General features: G+C 40.8%; 1 protein-coding gene across 1 annotated transcript in view; it reads left to right on the top strand.

Annotated features, from left to right (window-relative positions):
• The window catches only part of sema3aa (sema domain, immunoglobulin domain (Ig), short basic domain, secreted, (semaphorin) 3Aa), a 45,456-nt gene that overhangs the window by 12,782 nt on the left and 12,500 nt on the right, over positions 1 to 20,174 (top strand). The window contains exons 2-9 of the mRNA XM_072673052.1: positions 2,767 to 2,927; positions 7,624 to 7,686; positions 16,119 to 16,238; positions 16,865 to 16,958; positions 17,068 to 17,187; positions 18,419 to 18,561; positions 19,067 to 19,181; positions 19,283 to 19,352. Of these exons, the coding sequence (XP_072529153.1) occupies positions 2,767 to 2,927; positions 7,624 to 7,686; positions 16,119 to 16,238; positions 16,865 to 16,958; positions 17,068 to 17,187; positions 18,419 to 18,561; positions 19,067 to 19,181; positions 19,283 to 19,352 (886 nt within the window). The remainder of the gene's footprint in view (positions 1 to 2,766; positions 2,928 to 7,623; positions 7,687 to 16,118; positions 16,239 to 16,864; positions 16,959 to 17,067; positions 17,188 to 18,418; positions 18,562 to 19,066; positions 19,182 to 19,282; positions 19,353 to 20,174) is intronic.

Genomic DNA, 20,174 nt, shown 5'->3' with positions numbered 1-20,174 from the left:
GATCACACCAGCACTCTGTAAATAAGATTGGTGACCACAGAATTACAGTAGACTAAGAAATAAGCCTAAAATAAAGCTTAGAATAAACAATACACAGACAATGGCTAGTCAAATATCTGAAATCTACTCAGAATTAACAAACTGGGAAATTTTCTTTGGCAAGCTTTAGCAGACTAGATCAACGTCAGCATGACAACAGCTAGCTATCACATATGGTCCGTGAAAGTTTTAGAAAAAGGTAGTTAAACCTAACTAAACGCAAATGTTAGCTAGAAACTACACAGCATTAAGTAAACAACTACCTAGTATCGCTAGACAGCTAGCTACCACATATGGTCAGTGGATATGGTCAGCTAGCTAGTTAAAGCAAACTACAATTGTGAGACATCTACTGTTAGCAAGAAACTGCACAGTATTGACTACATACAATATAATTATTGTAATATATCTATATATTATATGTAATAATTATATATTATATATTATATGTAATATATCTAACTAACTTTAGTTGGCTAGATTAACGTTAGCAAGATGACAGCTAGCCATCATATATATCAGTGAAATTTCTAGAAAATGCCAGTTAAAATAGCTAGGTATAACTGATGGAAAGCGAAGGTTAGCTAAAAACTCACCGTATTAAATAAATTACTAGGTAGTATATCTAGCTAGCTTTAGCAGACTAGATTAGCATTAGCAAGACAACAGCTCGAAAAAGTTCTAGAAAAAAGCTTAGATAACAAGCTAACCCCTTCTAATAAATGCTTCCAGCCACTTTTATTGGCACCCATTGCTGACACAGATGTGCAAATGCACGCAAGTAGCTTGTCTAGACCCTGTAGGGAAGTACTGCCAATAATATAGGACTCTCTGGAGCAGACAAACATGAACCTATTTGCATGGGGGCTAGAGGAGTATTGACCCCCCAAGCATTGAGCTGTGGAGCAGTGGAACTGTGTTCCCTGGAATGATGGTGGTGCTCCATCCAGTACCTTTGGGGTGAGTTGGATTTGGGAGGAGAGTTAGGGATGAGGTAGGATGGTATTTATCCTACATTCTGACTTCTCTAACAAGCTTGGAGCAATGCTCCACCAAAACCTAGTAGATTTGATGTGATCAATATTACTTTGTTCAACTTGCCAAGCTCATGTGTTCAGCTGCCTGTGAGTAGCGTGTGTACATGGCTGTTGGTTGCGGCCATGTGCACCAGTTAGTGAATGGCACTCAAGAGGCAGAAGCAGAGAAATGCTGCTGTATTTTACAGCCTCTGTGAAGAGATGCACTCATTATTGTCTCTTAGCCCTCATGGGAGCATTTAATATGCAGTGATAGTTGTTTTCTCTCTCTCCCTCCCTCTCTCTCTCTGTTGCTTGCTCTCTCATACTCACTCTCTCCCTCCCTCTCTCCAAGCACGCAGATGTCCAGAATCTTCAGAATCTTCACAGAATCGAATGCAGATGGCTACTACAGCAGCACGTCAATCAGAGCTCTAGAGACTAGCCATGGTTTCTACATGTCACTGCTCATTATGATTCATATACGGTCTGTGCTGAGTGCTGTCCAAACAATGCAGAAATGTTGGCTTCACCTGTGGAGAGCGCAGAGGTGGTGGGAACTGTCTGCATGGGGATCATTCACAGTCTGGCAATGATTACAGGATCTGTTTTCCTGTCTTTGCTTTCTTTCTTTCTCTCTCCGTGTTGTCCTTCACCTCGTTTTCCCCATCACCACCTCATCTCCATACGTCCTCCAGCTTCTACGTCCGGCTTAGCGAGAGCAGCTCGGCCCAGTACCGTTCCATCGTTGTGGATGGGACTTTATGACTTTAACAACTGGCTGTGCAAGCTGACAGACAGACTGAATGAAGTCACTGGAAAAAATGCAGATTTATATGCTGATGTTGAGCTGAATAATGATACTCAGTGGGGCAGGAATGTAGCTAAACGATGGGAAATGGAAAATGCTGCAGTCTATTATGGGCAAGCAGGGGTTGCTTACTTTTCACAGAACTATTATAGACTAACAAAATATTTGTGTTTATGCAAATTATCTAGATATGCATTGATTTCATGGTATTATATGAGCTGTTTGGCTTGCATGCAAATGTGCCATTCATAACAATGGATCTGGTCCACTGAAGAACTTTCCCTGGGTCTCGAAAGGGATTAAACATTAAAAGCATGTGTGTGTGTTTCAGGACCCGACAGTTTACCTCAATGGTCTGAATGGGTCAGTGACTTTGCTTAGTGTCAGTCAATGTGTTGCACAAGTCAGTGTGTGAGAGTGTGTTTTCCAAAGTCCTTGCATTTGCTTTTCTCTGCACCAAGCAGACACTTAATGAGCTACTCAGCCAAGCCTTAACGTTATATAAATGATTAAACCATTTAGACAGTCAGATGCTTAGAAACAGTGACTGGATCCTATTTTTTGGCCTTTGATTTCTTGACCTGCAGGTCGTAAATGTCTAGTTATTGATGTGTCCATTATTAATACAATAGGCTATCCAGCAACCAACAGTGGAGCTGGTGGGACCTATTGCAGGAATGCTGCACAGATACAACGGGAATATTTTGGTTCTGTCTGGACGAAACCTTGTACGTCCATTACTATGCTAAATAGAAATAGTCCAAATGCATCCAGGATACAAGCTTCTGAAAAGTTGGAATTCTGGCGATGTGAAGCACCAACAAAGAGTCAAAACAAGGAGATACATAAAGCCACATGATAGGAACTCATTCTCTCTCTCTCTCTCTCTCTCTCTCTCAGAGATGCTGGACTCCAGTAATTTGGTGACGTTCATCGGACTGGCGAACAGCTCGGGTTACGACACGTTTCTAATGGACGAGGAGAGAGGGAGGTTACTGGTGGGAGCTGAGGACCATGTCTTCTCTTTTGACTTGGTCAACATTAACAGAGATGTCAAACAGGTACTAATCTCTCACACACACACAGACACACACTGCTGCTGCAGTGTTAGAGTTCTAGTGTTAGAGTTCTAGTGTTAGAGGTCTAGTGACATGGAGCATTTACAGTTCTAATTCAATTTCCTTATATAACTGCATAATTAAAGAGTTGTGGACATAACATTTCCTTCACGTTTAGTTTCAGCAGTTTAAAAAAAAGGTTTTTAGTGTTTTAATGTCAAACTATGACAAAACATGCCTAACTTTTAAAGCATTTCTTGAAGCATTTCTGAAATATACAAAATGTACTGCACATTGAAATGGATTTCTCAGTTGTTTGTAATTGTTAGTTGCTAGTTTTATTGAGCTATGGGTTACTGAATAACTCTACAAGATGTAAGAAGAGGTACAGTACGGTTAAAAAGCTGTACGCTGCTGTTCAAATTTAAACAAAAAGCTTCTTATCAATGTTTATCTCAGTGTTTATCTCAGTGTTAATCCCAGTGTTTATTTGCTCACTAAAAAAACTAATATTAGATCTAAACAGCTCCAACGCTCGCCTCATGGGAGCCTAGTATTATTACGGCTACACTTCATGAGTGAATGCATCTATATAGTCATCCAGTTTATATTCTTATTATCATTATTATGATAATAATTATTGTTATTATTATTATTATTTTCCTGCAAGATTTTTGCCACAAAACATGTCCCGCAGTTTTTAAGATATCAACACTTTTCCAACTCCAGATTGTTCAGTCCGATTGAGTGACGTGTGCTTATATACAGCATTTAACTGTATATAACATATATCTTATATCACTATCTTTTTAGCCAGAAGTTTGTAGACACAGCTCTGTTAGCCAAATGTATTGGATGAGCTTTTGGACCAACCATCTTTTGGGTAAAGGTTTCGGCACCCTACATTTTGGCCAAACATTTGTGGACACAGCTCTATTAGTCAAACCCACTGGATAAGACTTGAGGCAAGTGTTTTTGCAGACCATTTTTTAACCCAAACGTTTGTGGACACAGGTCTAGTAGACAAACCCATTACATGAGTTGGCCCTAGTGTTTTGGAACTGTTACCATTAAATAGCAATAACTAATTTGTTGTGGAACTACTTTTTGGAGGAAGGAACTGTATTCTTTAATTAATGTATTAATTAATTATTAATAACTGATGTATAAAAGCAATAGAACACTTGAGGTTGTGTGTTATCGTGCATAACACACTCCCTCTCATTTTCTATTGCATAAACATCTGCTCTAATGTGATATGATGTTTTTACAGGCAAAACGGTTTAAAATCATGTGCTTAGAGGTGCCTTAAACTGCTACACAGCACTGTATTTCCAGGTGTCTCATGCCAAGGGAAATGTAGGAGGCTTAAGACAATTGGAAAGGAGTGATTCAACAGATGCACTGTAATCAAGCAAATGGGCCCTGGCATCAGTGACTCCCATCTTATTTAATCATATTGTAGTTTTGTTTAGTTTTTTTTTTCTTGGAATGCATTCTTTCCTCAACAGTCATACAAATGCTGTGTATGTAGTATAACTACTAGTTTGCGTGTATGAAGGCATAGTCACAATTTCCAGATAGTTGTGCTACACCGCCAAACTGGCAGCAGTCCAAGCCTTTGTAGAGGCCAATATGGCAAGTCTGTCATTTCATTGTAGCAAATCACTTAAGTGCATAGTCCTGCTGTTGTAAGAAAACCACCAATAACTATAGCAGTAATCTCACAGGAGGAACAAAAACCATTCCATCCACTGTCATTATACCGATACATTATACTTGTACAGTATTTCAGACATTATGACACACTGGTAATAATAGCAGATCTACAGATCTATAAAGCCATTCTGATTGGTCATCTTATAGGACGGTGTATACTCAATGTAATTTTGACTAGTCATCAGTTATTGCTATTATCTGCTATTGATTTACATGGAATTTCACTTTCAATATATTTTTTATTAGTAAATATTTCACTAAAACACTTTGTACTGGTACAATTTGTACAATTATGGTTAGTAAAACTCTAGATAAATGTTAGATACCAATAATAATATTATTACTAGTCAAAACCTGAATTGTACATATGTGAAATATGTTTATAGAGATCTAAAACTGCACATATTCCAAATGCACATCACAGCTAGTCAAAACTTAAAATTACATTTGTCAGAATTGGATTTGTAGAATTTGGAGTTTTTAGAATTACAGAATTACAGTGGCGATATCTGGAATTACAATTTCTACTAGTAAAATGTAATTTTAGATATCTGTAATTGGAGATTGTACTAGTAAAAAAATGTGAAATTCCATATTAACTAGTCAAAATTACATTAAGGATATGTTGTCCTAGAAATGTGACTAGATGGATTGGTTATCTCTGGTATGATTTTAAGCTAAAACAGCTTACCATATAAATAAACTTTAGTAAGCATGTTGTCTACACTGTTAGCATCTTGTTTATTTTTGTTCTATTGTTACATCCATAATGAAAGCTGCCCTTTTCAAAGTTTTTTACAGCAACACAAAAGTTGATCGATGAGAACTGAAAGCAACCAGTCCAGATGTACTTTGTTCTCTACAGTGAGGCTGAGCTACTAAGCTACTTGAGTGTGTTATTCAGGAGAGTTTGGGTGAAGCATAGAGGAAGGATTATGGAAAGGTTGTTTTCCTCTGAGTGGATGCCAGATTATGATAGTGTTCCTGAAAGGGAAGAGGGCTTACGCCCCAAGTTATCACTGCTGCCCATCTTTTACTTCTTTCCTACTTATCGTATCCACATTCCCTCCTCTGCGTCCCTCGCTTTCTCCATCTGTCCATCTTCTGGTGCTGTTTCTCATTGCCTGATCAGATCTGCACTCTATTACTGCTCCCTCTCTCTCTCCCTCCCTGCTGTTTGCTCCTCTGGATTCCATTATTTTAATTTCCTCACATTCTTTCTGTCTGTCGTTCATTCGCTCTGGTCTTGAGGGCTGCAGACAGTCTGCATCCCAGTTTCATTAGTTCACCTGGAGAAGGTTAAGTGTGCTTTTATCTGACGCACACACACACATACATACACACACATACAAACTTGCTGCCCTGCTATAAAGCCTCAGTCAGCATGTATGTCATGCATGTTTAGAAATATAAAACATACCATAGTGTATATTTCAGTACCACAGTGTGTATTGGGATCCTCCTAGGGACCCAACCAGGCAACAGCTGTTCTAGCCTGTTAAGATTTGAAAGAGTGTCCCACAACTAATAAAAATATTAGCAAGATGTTTAAAGTTCAGGGTTCAGGATTATGTTTTTTTCTTCGCTGTTTTAGAATGTTCTGTGTCAGGCCACCAACCTCTGTAAAAATAAATAAATAAATAAAGGCTAACGTCCAGTGATAAAGTAACTGACCAACTTAGTTTAGTCAAAAGTTGTCCCAGCTCCAAACATTTCAACAATGCATACTGACTTGAGCCTCAAAACATTAGTAAATGAGCAGCAGCTGAAACGTATTAAATATTGTGTAAGATGTTTATTCTGTGTTCCTTCCCCTCAATGTGTTTATCGTTTATTCCCATCTGCCTATCACATGGGGCAGGCCAGAGACCTCCCAGATAGGCATGGAGAGCTGTGGTGTTAAGGGAATTCAAACTTATGTTCTGTTGCTTGAGAAGCAGGCAGGTCGACAGTTGTGCCATCCCAGAGCTGTGAAGCAATGTTACATTTCTGTGTAAACAGAAAGGTACATTTACTAAGAACTGTGTTTTTATGTAGTGTAATTTCACAGCTCTAGACCGGCCCTACGGTCTAACTGCTGCTCATCAAGTGTTCAAATCCCAGCAAGGGCTCAGCGCTCCATTGTCAAAAGCCTCCTGGTCTGTGACATCATGTAATATCATGTGACATCAACCTACAGATGGGAATAAACAGTAAACAAATTGAGAGGGTGGAGCCACAAGCTAAACATCTTCCACAATATTGAATCAGTTTCAGCAGCAGCTCATTTAATAATGTTTTAAGGCTCAACTTAATATGTATTGTTGACCAAACTGAGAGGCATAACTAAAACATGTGAGAAATTTTAGCTAAAAAATATAAAAATATAGTACGTTATTAAAATTTTAATTGAATGAAATTAAAAAAGAAGTGTTTGAAATGTGATCGAGGGACAGTTAAAATCCAAAATTACTTTAGCTGTATATTGTAGTTGGATGGTTAATTTAAAAATCATATAAATATGCAGGAATTTGATGAATTGGCACACGAAACAGAGAAAACTACTTAAAGCAAGTATTTTAAAGTTACTACCTGAACCTATAAGAAGTAAAAAAAAAATGTCTCTTGTATAGAATACAGAATACAGTTTCACTAATAGAACTATAAACACACTTCATCCTAACTTTTATGGTATATCAGATCATATAACATCGCACTTCTGCAACACTTAAGCATTTGTGTGGTTTTGACAGGGTATGTATGTGTGCCTATATGTGGTGTGTGTCGTGATTGGATGAGTGGCAGGTCTCGTTCATTCTTCCTTTATTTGCCACAGATGGCAGCAGCAGAAGGATGGCAGATACTGATCTTTAATTATTTTACAGTCTGCCTCATGTGGAGCTGCAGTCAGTCATTTGCAGTTCTTTGTGTTAGTCATTCACACATTAACACTCTCTCTCTCTTCCCTCTCTCTCTCGTTCTCTCTCTCTCTCTGTTGCAGATTGCCTGGCCTGCTACACCTTCAAAACGAGACGAGTGCAAGTGGGCAGGAAAAGACCTTGGGGTGTGTACAAGCTTATTCAGTTATTCATCTTAGTGCTGTGTAGTAAATACTATGCATCTAAGCAGTAAAACACAACAGGAACTGTAATATAATGATGATTATACAACTTGGAGTGTTCTACTGTTTTTACACCCGTTTTTCACATATCGTTTTAATTTTGGGAGTTTCTTCTGGCAAAAAAGTAGATAGAAACAACAACATAGGATCACTGTCCAATTCCAGTACTAAAGGACCCATATTCCACATATTTGTTGTTTTTATATTTATTTCTCATGAAGTCAAAATGAATTTTTAAATTATGGCTGCCTTATATTGTTTCAAGCAAATCCAGGCTACAACACTCCTCATAACCTTGTTTTAGATTTATAGATAAAAAAAATCACTTTATTTTGAAAAATCTTCAAAATCTTTTATAGTTTTTAGATAAAATGTTTTACTTTAGATAGAACAATCTTTTATAACTTTTATAACTTATAGAAGTTTTTTGAAGAAAAAAAGTATAATGTTTGCTCAACAAAAGTAAGGAAAGGAGTGTCTATGCCATCTGTCATATATGATTTTTATTTTTATTTTCACATGTTTACAAATTTACATGTGAAAAGTACAGATGTGGGAAAAGGTGAAAAATGAAAAAATAAATATGCTAAAATATTTGAACATGTAAAAACGTTCAAATGTGAACATGTGATGAATGGTTTTTCAACCATTTCAGTTGTAAAACTATGCACAGATTCTTTGTATGGGTGGTCCCTATTATGGTTAAAAATTCCACTTTCAGTTCCTCACACTGCACTACAAAGATCTGTCTGGCATATCTCACAGAATAAAAGTGCAGCTGTTCTTGAGCAGTGCCTGTGATTTATAACAATGACATCACTTTCTGCAATAAGACTGTATTTACTGGCATGTAGTGTGTTATACAGCGTGCTGGGTGTTACACAAGAAATGCACATAGTGTTGTAAGCAAAAATTTAGACATGCCTTCTATGTCACAATAAGTTTAAGAAATCCTCTACAGGAAACAGTTTAATGCAAAACTTTGAGCACTCTTGTTTCTTGAGAGCATCTTTTTTTTTGTTGCAAAGTAATAAACATAGCCTTTAGCTTTTCAAACATATTTTATGCTCAATTCAGTTATTAATATATAAAAAAAAATCCCCCCTTTGGCAGAATATTTTTGGCAATTCTCTTGGGATTCTAGATCTTCACCAGCTTTGTGGGCATTGATTACTTTTCTGTTTAGATCTTTAGTCAGTTGCCCTTTAGGAACACATTATTGTTCAGAGAATTCAGAGAATTTCTGAAGCTCGGAAATTTGATTCAGTTGACAGTTCCTAATTATAACTGACCTGATTTGCTAATCAAGATCATGCACATTTTAGAGCACCGGTTCTATGTATTTGCTGAACTTAGCATATATAAATATAAATGCTTTACAGTATGATAATCAAATAAACAATTATTGTGTATTAAATTGTGCACGAAAGTGTGTTCACAGAGCACTGTTTAATTATTAAAATCAGCAAAAAAAACAACAACATATTAATCAGGACTGCCCAAACTTGGATGCTGTTGCTGGTCTTGCTGTCTGTGCGCTCTTTCGCTCCTGCTGGAAGTTTATTTACCCAGAGTGCAGTGCTTGGCAGCAGAGCAAGAACTCTGAGACCTAACCTAGATCAGAGACTGTTTATTTATCCAAGTGGAAAAACTAGCATTCTCTCTCACTCTCTCTCTCTCTCTCTCTCACTCTCTCTCTCTATTTCTTTCTCTGTCTCTCATTCTATATGCATTCTGTATGTGTCTGTATCTGTGTGCCTGTTTCTCTGTGTGTGTGTGTGTGTGTGTGTGTGTGTGCATGCACACATGTGGTATCTGATGGTAATTTCACGGCTGGCTTCTCTGTAGTTAGATGAGGGGTAAAGGGGAGTAGGATCATCAGTGATAACACACACCACCTGCCACACACACACTCACATTTACCCGGTTAATTGTCGGTCTAATGAAAATAAAGCCCTTACATACATTCCTCTTCCCTTCCACTCAGATAGCCATAGGCTTTTGGGTTCACAGAACACACACACATACACACACACACACACACACACATTCATACGCACACAGCAGCCCAAAAACACTGAACCCACCCAGGCCACAATATGGCTGCTGCATGCAGAAACAGTGTTTGTGCTGGAGGAGAAGTTGTTGAAATGAGCTTGTGAGTGAGAGAGAATGTTTTATTAGGACATTGCCAAGTCCTGCACTCATTTATCTCTCTGTTCTGCCATTTGGCTTAGGGATGAAGGTGAGAAAAACTGGGTCCAACTGTGCAAATGGCCAGTCAACACATCGTTCCTTGTTTTGCGACATTCAGATGGTCTTATTACAGGAGACAGGAAAAGTCACATTCAACAAAAAGATCCCAAATTATGAACAGATTCTTCAAATGGATTTTCAAGAAAAAGCAGTGCTACCAAGCAACAAAGTAACAATACAGCACTCTAATAAAAGAATGGAAATGTATATAAGCTAATGAGCAGCTAGACTTTATGTCTAATACGCCATCTTTCCTATTATACTTGTTAAAACAATAGTTAACCGCACGCGAGTAGTGCAACTGTCTATGCACAGGCATGATAATTCTGGAGATCGTGAGTCTAAGAGGGCATAATTGTGTAGTCGGGTGGGTTTGGTGACACCATGGTTTTGGTTCTTTAATCCTTTTGCAAGTATGGTTCCACCAATACGATTAAAAGGCTCCTCCAAGTTCTTCAAACTGAAGAACTTCTACTTTTAACAGTGTACAGCTGAGTTGCTGGGGAACAGCCAAATTCTAGAACTGCAAGCTGTGCTGGTGCCAAAAGAGCTCAGACTAGGCAGACTGGTACAGAAATGTTTAACTGATAGCACATTTGAGTCCATAAGTACAAACAGGAGATGTAGTTACGTTTTCAGCAATTCCCATTGCACAGTTACTCTGTATTTCATAACATTAAAAATGCGCTGTAAGAAAATGACAATTTACAGAGTCAGGACTGGTCAGGTTTAATGGTTTGACATTGGTAGGTATTTTGTGGAATCCATGCTTCTTTTCACCTTTGCAACATTGCCATTGACACTGATGGTGGATGACGGATCCAAACCCATGCTTCACAGTTGTTCTTTTCATGAAATACGATTCCTTTCAGTCCTAAGTACTTGTTTTCCTGCTTTCCTGGTTTTCTGGCTTCTCTAGGCGTGCTGTAGCATATTATAAACGTTGAGTTTTGTGACAAGGTCAGAGTTAAGGTTTCCTCCTCCTCCTAAATGCTGCTCAGGGCTTCTATTTTCTTGAGCCCCTTTCAGACAAGCACGGTAATTCCGAACTTTCTCAGACATAACCCAGAAGAGCAGTATGTGTAAATGCAAATGTCCGGATCAGTTGTACCGGACATTAACCCGGAACCTGCCAGTCCACTGGTACAAAGTCCGGGAAATGTCCCATGTGTGAATAGAGCAGGCCATTTTCTGGAGAAAACACAGGCGGCGTGTTGATGACATCATTACGGAAGAGTCAGTAGCCTTGTTTGCCATATTCGATGTGATGTAAATAAAACACTGCTATTTCCGCAGCGTCCTTTCTGCATCCTGCCGTGCCTCCTGCATGCATTTCACGGGCGACGGCGCTTGCCTAAACCACATGGAACATTTCGAATCGCGAGGGCATGTCTGACACGGAAACCTCCGGCTGTACGGGTAACTCCAGATAATGTCTAGATCTGATTCCCGAGACATTTTCCGGAGTTCATACGTGCTTTGGTCTTCCAGTTCTCACTGGTGATTTAATTTATAGCAGTATGTCATTACATGTAAATAGTATAGTAAAACAACAGTAACCGTATATTTACATTTACGGCATTTAGCAGATGCTCTTATCCAGAGCGACTTGAAAAAGTGCTTCACTGTCTACGCAGAAAAATACTCTTAGCTAGATTGCATAGATTAGAATTCAAAAGACACTTCTAAGCTTAGATACTACTAAATACAAAATCAGTATGGTCAGTATGGAGACCACAATACTCTGAACTACACTTCACCCAAGTACTCTTGGAAGAGGTGGGTTTTCAGTCTGCGTTTGAAGACAGCTAGCAACTCTGCCATTCAGACACCCAGGGGAAGTTCGTTCCACCACTACGGTGCCAGGACAGAAAAAAGCCTGGATGCTTGTCTTCTGTGGACCTTGAGGGATGGTGGGTCAAGCCGAGCCGTACTTGAATTTCAGAGGGCTCTAGGTGCAAATCGGCTTTTGACCGTTTGCATCAAATACGGAGGGGCTGGTCCATTCTTGGCTTTGTAGACCAGCGTCATGGTTTTGTATATGATGCGGGTGAAGAGAACGCAGCAGTGGAGTAACAAAGCTGAACTTAGAAATGTAACAGTATAGAACTCTGGACCACTAAGGGTTAAATATACAGCTTTCTTAAAGCGTTCACCTTCACTTTCTGCAGAAGTGTAATCACATGCAGCTAAACTCCAAAGTATACTGTATCCCGTTAATGCTAATCTAGCGCTGAAATGCTTGTGACGCATTACTAAGCTATTCTCGTCAAAGCCATGTTTCCCCACAGTGAAGGCAGACATGCTATACACTTGTAATTACATGGTAATCACAGATTAATTATAGACAGTAGCTCAATCTGTGTGTGTAGGGTGTGTGGTTGGTGATCAGCGGGGTGCCCCAGCAGAACAGTTCAGCAGCTCGACCCAGCCCAAATCCCTGTGTGGCATACACAGGGCGGCCAGAACCCCTGAAACAATAACAACGGCAGGGAAGTTCAAACACGTCTATCAGCACCTGGCAGAAATAAAGTTTTATAATGTGCGCAGAATTATTTGGTTAGGAGTGTGCACACATTTACACTGCTTGGTGTAACAGAGATAAATTGAGGGTGTTCGGTTGTAACTGGGAAATGGTTTACGTCTGTACAAATAAGGGAGGCACAGGTTCAACTCCATTTCACTAAAGCACTGCATTAAGCTTTTTTCCAATTAATTAGAATAACAAGTAGTGAGACTTAGTGCTTCAAGGCAAGACTGACTGGAAACAAGAGCGACAGAGAGAGAGAGAGAGAGAGAGAGAGAGAGAGGGCAGTAATGGCACAGATATATATGGATTTATGACTCTCATGGCTTAAGCATAACTCTGATTTTAGCAAAAGGGGTCACTAAGGTGTATTACTCAGTAACTACAGGGACTTCTGCACAAACTGGTGGGGCTATTCTCTGGTAATATAAGTTTGTAATAACACTTTTGGCCAGCGGATGGACCATAGGCTGTTTAAGGGGTTAATGCCTAAACAGCATTATTTGACACTTTTTTTGCTAGACAGAGCCTTTTTAAGTCTGGCATGAAAATAAAAATATAGGCATTCAAATGGTTCTTTGTAAGTAAACTTTGGTGTGCTGTAGTGTAGCAGGTAGCACCACTTCCTTGCCTGAGGCAGACCAAGGCTTTAATTCTCTAGCTGGGGAAGTAAACCATGAGTCCTTGGGCAAGACTCTTAGACATTCTCCTACCTGTGGAACAAGTTTCAAATGTAAATCCCTCTGCATGGCAGCCTCAGCCAAATACCATGAATGTACATTTTTTGTTGCCTTAAATCTAATAAACAGCAGGACTAGAGGTGAGGTGTGATCACAACGCTTGCTCGTTCATTGTTTCTTCTGAAATCAAGGGCATTAAAAAGGGTTCATCCTGTTTTTGTTGGAGTAACTGTTTCTACTGTCCAGGGAAGAAGGCTTTCTGATAGATTTTGAAGAATTGCTGTGAGGATTGATTGCATTGGTTGCAGCAACAAGAGTGTTAGTCAGGTCAGGATGTTGGATAATCACCATCCCCACCTCATCAGAAAAGTATTGGGTGGAGCACTAATCATCATTCCAGAGAACACAGTTCCGCTGCTCCATGACTCAATGCTGGAGGCTTTATACCCCTCTAAACCGTGCCTGGCATTTGCCTCTTGTGCAATCAAATCCTCACAGCAATGCTTCAAAATCTAGTTGAAAGCCATCTTTCCTGGACAGTAGAGACAATTACTCCAACAAAAGAGAAAAACAGGATAAACTCTTTTTTAATACCCTTGATTTCGGAAGAAACAATAACAGAACAGGTGTCCCAATACTTCTGTCAATACATTGTACAGTATACACAACAGTGTTGATTTCAATATTATCAGATGAAAACAGACCCTGCTGTTTTGTTGCCTTATGCTACAGTATCCATTCCAGTCTGTTTCATTTCTCTCAACCCGTGAGATAGAGGGAGAGAGAGGAAGGGAGGGAGAGAGAGAGAGAGGGAGATGGTCACAGCAGCCTCACTTTGTATTATAAAGTGCTATCCCTGTCCCCTCCCTCAACACTGCACACATTCAGCCCGAACCATCACTGTTTATACAGATGGGTTGTCTTTTGTTTTCTTAATGGCCACGGAAAGGTGTGTGTGGGAGTGTGCGTGCATGTGTCTTTGTGTCTTTGTGCGTAAATGCAAGCATGTGTGTATGGAGCTTACAAGGCCGGCATGGTCAGTTGTCTGCGCTTGTGTGTTTTCTGTGCTAAATGGATGTTTGCAATAAGTAATGTGTGCTTGTTATTGTTGAATCCGTCCTTCACATATCTGCTAATTAAATGAACCTGGAGGCCATCCATGGACTAAACAATCATGCACACCGGCCCTCCGTCTCCTACTCATGTACGCCGCAGCGGGACCATCCACATGTGCTATGGATTTAGCTCTCATCAAAACCAGATACACACACGCACACGGATACACACACATGCGCACAGCGCTAATGAGAGTGAGCTGAGAGACTAAGATGGATCCAACAGGTGGAATTGTAATCAGCCCCTCTGTGGGAACGCCGCGGCTTTTTAGTGACACTTTAAGCTCAAATATTAGGGTTAGGAAGTATTTTAAAGGCTGCTCTGTACATGAATTATAGATTGTGTGCCCGCGTGTGCATGTGTTCTTATAATGTACACTTCCACCAGTCACTTCGTGAGGATGAATGATGCATAGCACAGCAGCCCAGAGTTTTACTGCGGTTTACATGGAGTGAAAGGTAGCAGATGACGATGGTGGGCGATTTAGTGTGCTACACACTTCTATTAGCTCACAGCTAAGCTTGGTGTAGCTCATACTCTGTTAAAAAGAACTGCAGAATGGCTGCACAGCTTAAATGGTTGCCACTTCCAGGCATTTGCTGGGCTGTTGCTACATGGTCACTAGGGTGAAACCTGAGTGTTTTTGCTAAGTGGTTGCTATGGTATGCATACCCAGGTGGTTTCTAGATTGTTGCTATTCTATTGCTGTGCTATCCCAATGGGTTACTAAGTGGTTGCTATGGTGCTGCTATAGTGTTTCAAGTGGCTGTTAAGGAGTGCCAGGTGGCTGCAAAGTTGCTGCTAAGTGGGTGCTATGATGTGGTTAATGTATTTTAGGTGGGTGCTAATGCTGTTGCCAAGTGAATGCTAATGTGTTGCTATGGTATTTCAGGTGGTTGCTAAGGTGCTGCTAAGTGGGTGCTAAGATCTTGGTATGGCATATTAGGTACTGGCTGAGGTGCTGCTACATGGTGCTATGGTGTTGCCATGGCATTAGGTGGTTGCTAAGGTGCTGCTAAGGGAATGCTATGGTTTTGGAATGATATTTCAGGTGGCTGCTAAGGTGCTGTTAAGTGCGTGCCGTGGTGTTGCTATGGTATTTCAGATAGCTTGCTAAGGTGCTGCTAAGTGCGTGCTGTGGTATTGCTATTGCTGCTAAAGTGCTGCTAAATGCATGCTATGGTGTTGCTATGGTATTTCAGGTGGTTGATAAGGTGCTGCTAAAGTGCTGCTATGATATTTTAGGTCCTGGGTGAGATGCTGTTGAAATGGTATCTTAGATGGCTGCTAGAAAACCCCAGGTTATTGCTGAGGTGCTGCTCAGTACTGTTAAGGGGCTTCAGGTGTTACCGTAGTATTTTAGGTCATTGCTAAGGTGAAAAACAGTTCTGAATAAATGTACCTTTCTGTTGTTTCTTGGACACAGATGCTGTATGTACAGACACTTCGTTTCACAGCTCTACAGTGGTGCAACTGGGTTAATTGCCTGCTAGTCAAAAGACAGGAGATCATTCGTTTGAATGTCATCAACACCTCAGCCCTCATGGTCCAAAGTCTGAGAATAGGATGGCCTCCACCATATGATGATATGATGATGAGTCCAAACCTGCTAAAAAACTTCTTAATTAGGTTTAACTAAATATCTATGATATGCATCTTTTCTTTTTTTCACAGGTGCTTTGTTAATAATCTGTAGATACGTTGGACAGTGGACAATAAAATGACTGGATTTGGCATTAGATCAAATTCAGAAGCAGCTCTCTGACTCATGGTTTTGTGCTGTGTGCCATTTTCAGAAAGAATGTTCCAACTTCGTGCGGGTGCTGCAGTCATACAACCAGACACACCTATACGTCTGCGGCACAGGAGCTTTCCACCCCATCTGTGCCTACCTGGAGATTGGCAAAAGAGCAGAGGTACGCACACACAACACTTGTAAAGCAGCATAACTTTACCAATTATACTTTTAACAAGGTATTTTATAATCGCTCCTTCTTAAACGCCGCCACACTCATGTAAAAAAAAAAACACCTCCAGGACAGACTCACAATGACACTATAAGAAAGGGAGATTAATTAGACGAAGGCTATTATCTCAGGCTAACGCTTCCGCTTATACCCTGTAAATGATTTCAGAGCAGCCAAGTGCAAAATGAGAGAGGGGAAAAAAAAGAACTGCGTTAGTTGTGAAGGGGGTGCTTCATCTATAGAGAATGAGCTGGCCTTTCTATAGTGGGAAATGTTAATGCCTCTTCTGAGTGCTATCCTGCAAATTATTTCTGCCTGCTGTTTGGGGGAGGGCGGTTCTTGATTGAGGTCACGAAGTTCTGGTAATTTTCCAGGTTGTTTTGCATAGTAAAGTTTGTCCTTTGTTCTTGCCTTCTCATATAGCCTACTGACTTTAGCTTTAGGCCGTGTTACAGTGAACACACTGTTTGACATTGCTCATCAATCATTTTTACCATATAAGGAAGACAACTGTTGTCTTTGGAATTGCACTTTTGGCATTTCTGGCTCTTGACTGTTGTCACCTTCCACTTCAGGACAACGTTTTCAGGCTAGACCTGTCCCATTTTGAGAATGGTCGTGGGAAAAGCCCCTACGACCCGAAGATGCTGTCATCCTCTCTGCTCATTGGTGGGTCGCTGAAAGATCTCTTTTCATTGGCAGAATGGTGGTTGTCTTTGTTCTGACATATGCTTTGATATCGCTCAACTAACACTCCAACTAATGCTCCAATTGACAGATGGGGAACTTTACTCTGGAACTTCAGCAGACTTCATGGGGCGAGACTTTGCCATCTTCCGAACTCTCGGAGCTCAACACCCAATCAGGACGGAGCAGCACGATTCCAGATGGCTAAATGGTAGGCCTTTCTTTCTTTGAGTAAACTGTTTATAAGAGGGCTGATGATTGAGACGAGACGTCCAGGTAGCTGAATGTGTGAGTGAATGCGTGTGTGTGTGTCTTTGAGAGTCTGCTGTAGAGATCAGCCGAGCTGGGCGGTTGAGTGTTTCCTCTGGTGGATCGTCTGAATTAGTAGAGACTTAGCAGACACAAAAGGTCAATTTCAGCTTTAAGGGCTCGTCTGGTTTTTTTTCCCATGAAGCTAATCCCCCAGCTGATCTGGTCTTGTGATCAGTTCCTATTTCACTCCTCAAACGTCCAGGCCCCTGGTCCCCATTGCCGCTGTAAATACTGCCACACAGTCTGAAGTGAAAAGGATGCTTTTATGAAGGTATTCTTTGCACCTTAATCCTCATCGTCTGTCGCCACAAATGCATCAGATCTCACCTTCATTGTAGCTGTCTGAATGACGTCTGTCCCTCACAAAAGAGCCAGTGTTGTTTGAAGGATTAACCACATGGCCATTCCACCAAGCCCTTATCAATAGAGACACAATCCCTTCACAAACTCGATGCAACGCATTCAGTAGCTTTTCAATAACGGCTGTTCGTCTTTGTGAGAGAGGCCTTTAAAGGATCCTCTCGCACGTTCATTCAGGTCGCTCCTTTAAACACATTAATAGTATACGGGAAGCTTGCTGAGGTGAAGTTTGTGCTAAGCCTCCCTAAATGAAGGGCTTTTTAAAAAACGTAAAACATATTGAATGCTACGCGCCAAGTCTGAAAAAAGGTGGGTAGGTGGGTGGGTCTACACCAAGGAATTCCCTCCACTTACACTCACTGGCATGTAGACCCTAATCCAACGGTGAGCGAGTGGCTGGGCCGGTCGTTCCGCTCTGTAAGCTCCATATCCTGCCGGTGCGGTGTAACACAGAGCGGCGTGTAGCCGTGTGCCTGCGTTGCCAGCGTGGGCGAGGAGTCACGTTACGCTTCCGTCGAGATGTGCGGTCACGCTCGAGTAAGAGCAACCCCCGTAGCTGCTGATATTCGAGCGCTGGACGGGGTTTTGGCCCATTTGGTCAAAGTTGAGATGGAGTTATTGAAGTGTTCAATCACTCCCATATGGTTTAACTGTCAAAACGGCTTAGGCCCAGATTTGCAAGGCTTAGAACTATGGGTGGTTCTGCCAGTATGGCATTTTAAAAAGACTCTTGCTGAACAGTTCCTCATGTTTGTGTGTTTGTGTGCCAGATCCCAGGTTTGTTGGCATTTACCTCATCCCGGAGAGTGATAACCCAGAAGATGACAAAATCTTCCTGTTCTTCAAAGAGAACGCCATGGATGGAGAACATACCGGCAAAGCCACCATCTCCAGAATAGCACAACTGTGTAAGGTAACAATACACACACCTCTACACCAACACATTCCCAGACACACATAAATACATGTATAGCTCAAGCCAAACTGATGCTTCTGCGTCAAATCTACGTTGAAGATTGTTGGTCCTATGCAAACCCCTTTTTTGCTAAGAGTGCTAAGAGTATAGTGCCAGACAAGTTACCCTAGTATTGGCTTTATCAGTAGCTGTTTACTTTTGGCCCCCAGTCTAACTGTTTCCCCCCACCATGCCTGAGGATCATTTTGTAGTACATGAAAATAGTAGTACATAAAAATAAAATGTCTATGTAGTTAATGCAGCTACTATAAATTGATTGTGGCTGTTATTTACAGACTAAATCTGTCCTTTTTTACCATTCATGGTAAATGGGCATGTTGACATCATTTTTCATTTGAATGAAATTACTAAACACACTATATATAACATTATATAAAACCCATTGTATTTGTTCCTATTTGTATTATATGTTTGTATGTGTGTGTGGATGTGATTTACACAGAATGATCAAGGAGGACACAGGAGTCTGGTGAATAAATGGACAACCTTTCTTAAAGCTAAACTGACCTGTTCAGTCCCGGGCCTCAATGGCATAGACACTCACTTCGATGAGCTCCGTGAGTATAGGCTTTATTTTGACACTCAGTGAACCTCTGAACCAGATATGTCCAAACGAATTCAGTGTGTTCAATGTGTCTGCGATGTCCTGGCTTTTCAGAGGATGTGTTCATAATGACTGCCAAAGACCCCAAGAACCCAGTGATCTATGCTGTCTTCACTACCTCCAGGTACTGCAAACCACACATACTGTGCATACACATGCAGAGACCTCTCTGTCCCTCCCTGTGTTTCTTCTTTCTTTCTGACCTTCTCTCTGACACCAGCGCTTTCACACCCCTCTCTAAGCATGCATATGTGATCTGCAGGCCGTGATGCAGCTCATCTCCTTAGACAAATCTCTCTCGCCCTCTTCCAGTAATCCAGTTAGATGTAGACAAATGCTTCACATCACTGCACTCTGGATGGGAAATTCCTCAAACTCTCCTCTTACCTGCAGCTCCATCAGCAGTGTCTCAGGCATGCCTAGAGCAAATGCGATTAACTCTCCTAGGTCCTCCAAGGCACACACGCCTGCAAATGCCTGTTGCACTTTGGTTTATTATTTCTTGTTATTTCTGATCACCTGTAAAATTACTGTAAATAGCAGGCAGCGGTTTCTCCAGCTCAGTGTTGCTTATGAGCAGTACAGATTCTGCCGTTCCCAGCTACAGCACAAATACACAATTTGTCCAAATGTTTGTGGACATCTCTTCTAATGAATACATTCCTACTTTACGCAGCATCTATTGCTGACATAGATGTGCAAATGCATACTCACAGCTTGTCTAGACCCTGCAGAGTCATACTGCTAAAGCAACAAGACTCTCTGGAGCAGATTAACATGGACCTATTGGCAACAGGCTGCCTACTGCCAGGTGTGGGCTAGAGAGGTTGAGAGAGCATTGAGCTGTGAAGCAGTGGAACTGTGTTCTCTGGAATGATGGTTGGTGCTCAATCCAACACTGCAATGCTCCAAAAGACTAAAAAAGGGAAATTTATCCTCTAGCAAA

This window comes from Salminus brasiliensis, chromosome 2 (assembly GCF_030463535.1).
Source record: "Salminus brasiliensis chromosome 2, fSalBra1.hap2, whole genome shotgun sequence".
Classification (NCBI taxonomy): domain Eukaryota; kingdom Metazoa; phylum Chordata; class Actinopteri; order Characiformes; family Bryconidae; genus Salminus; species Salminus brasiliensis.
This window is presented reverse-complemented; position numbering and strand designations above follow the sequence as displayed.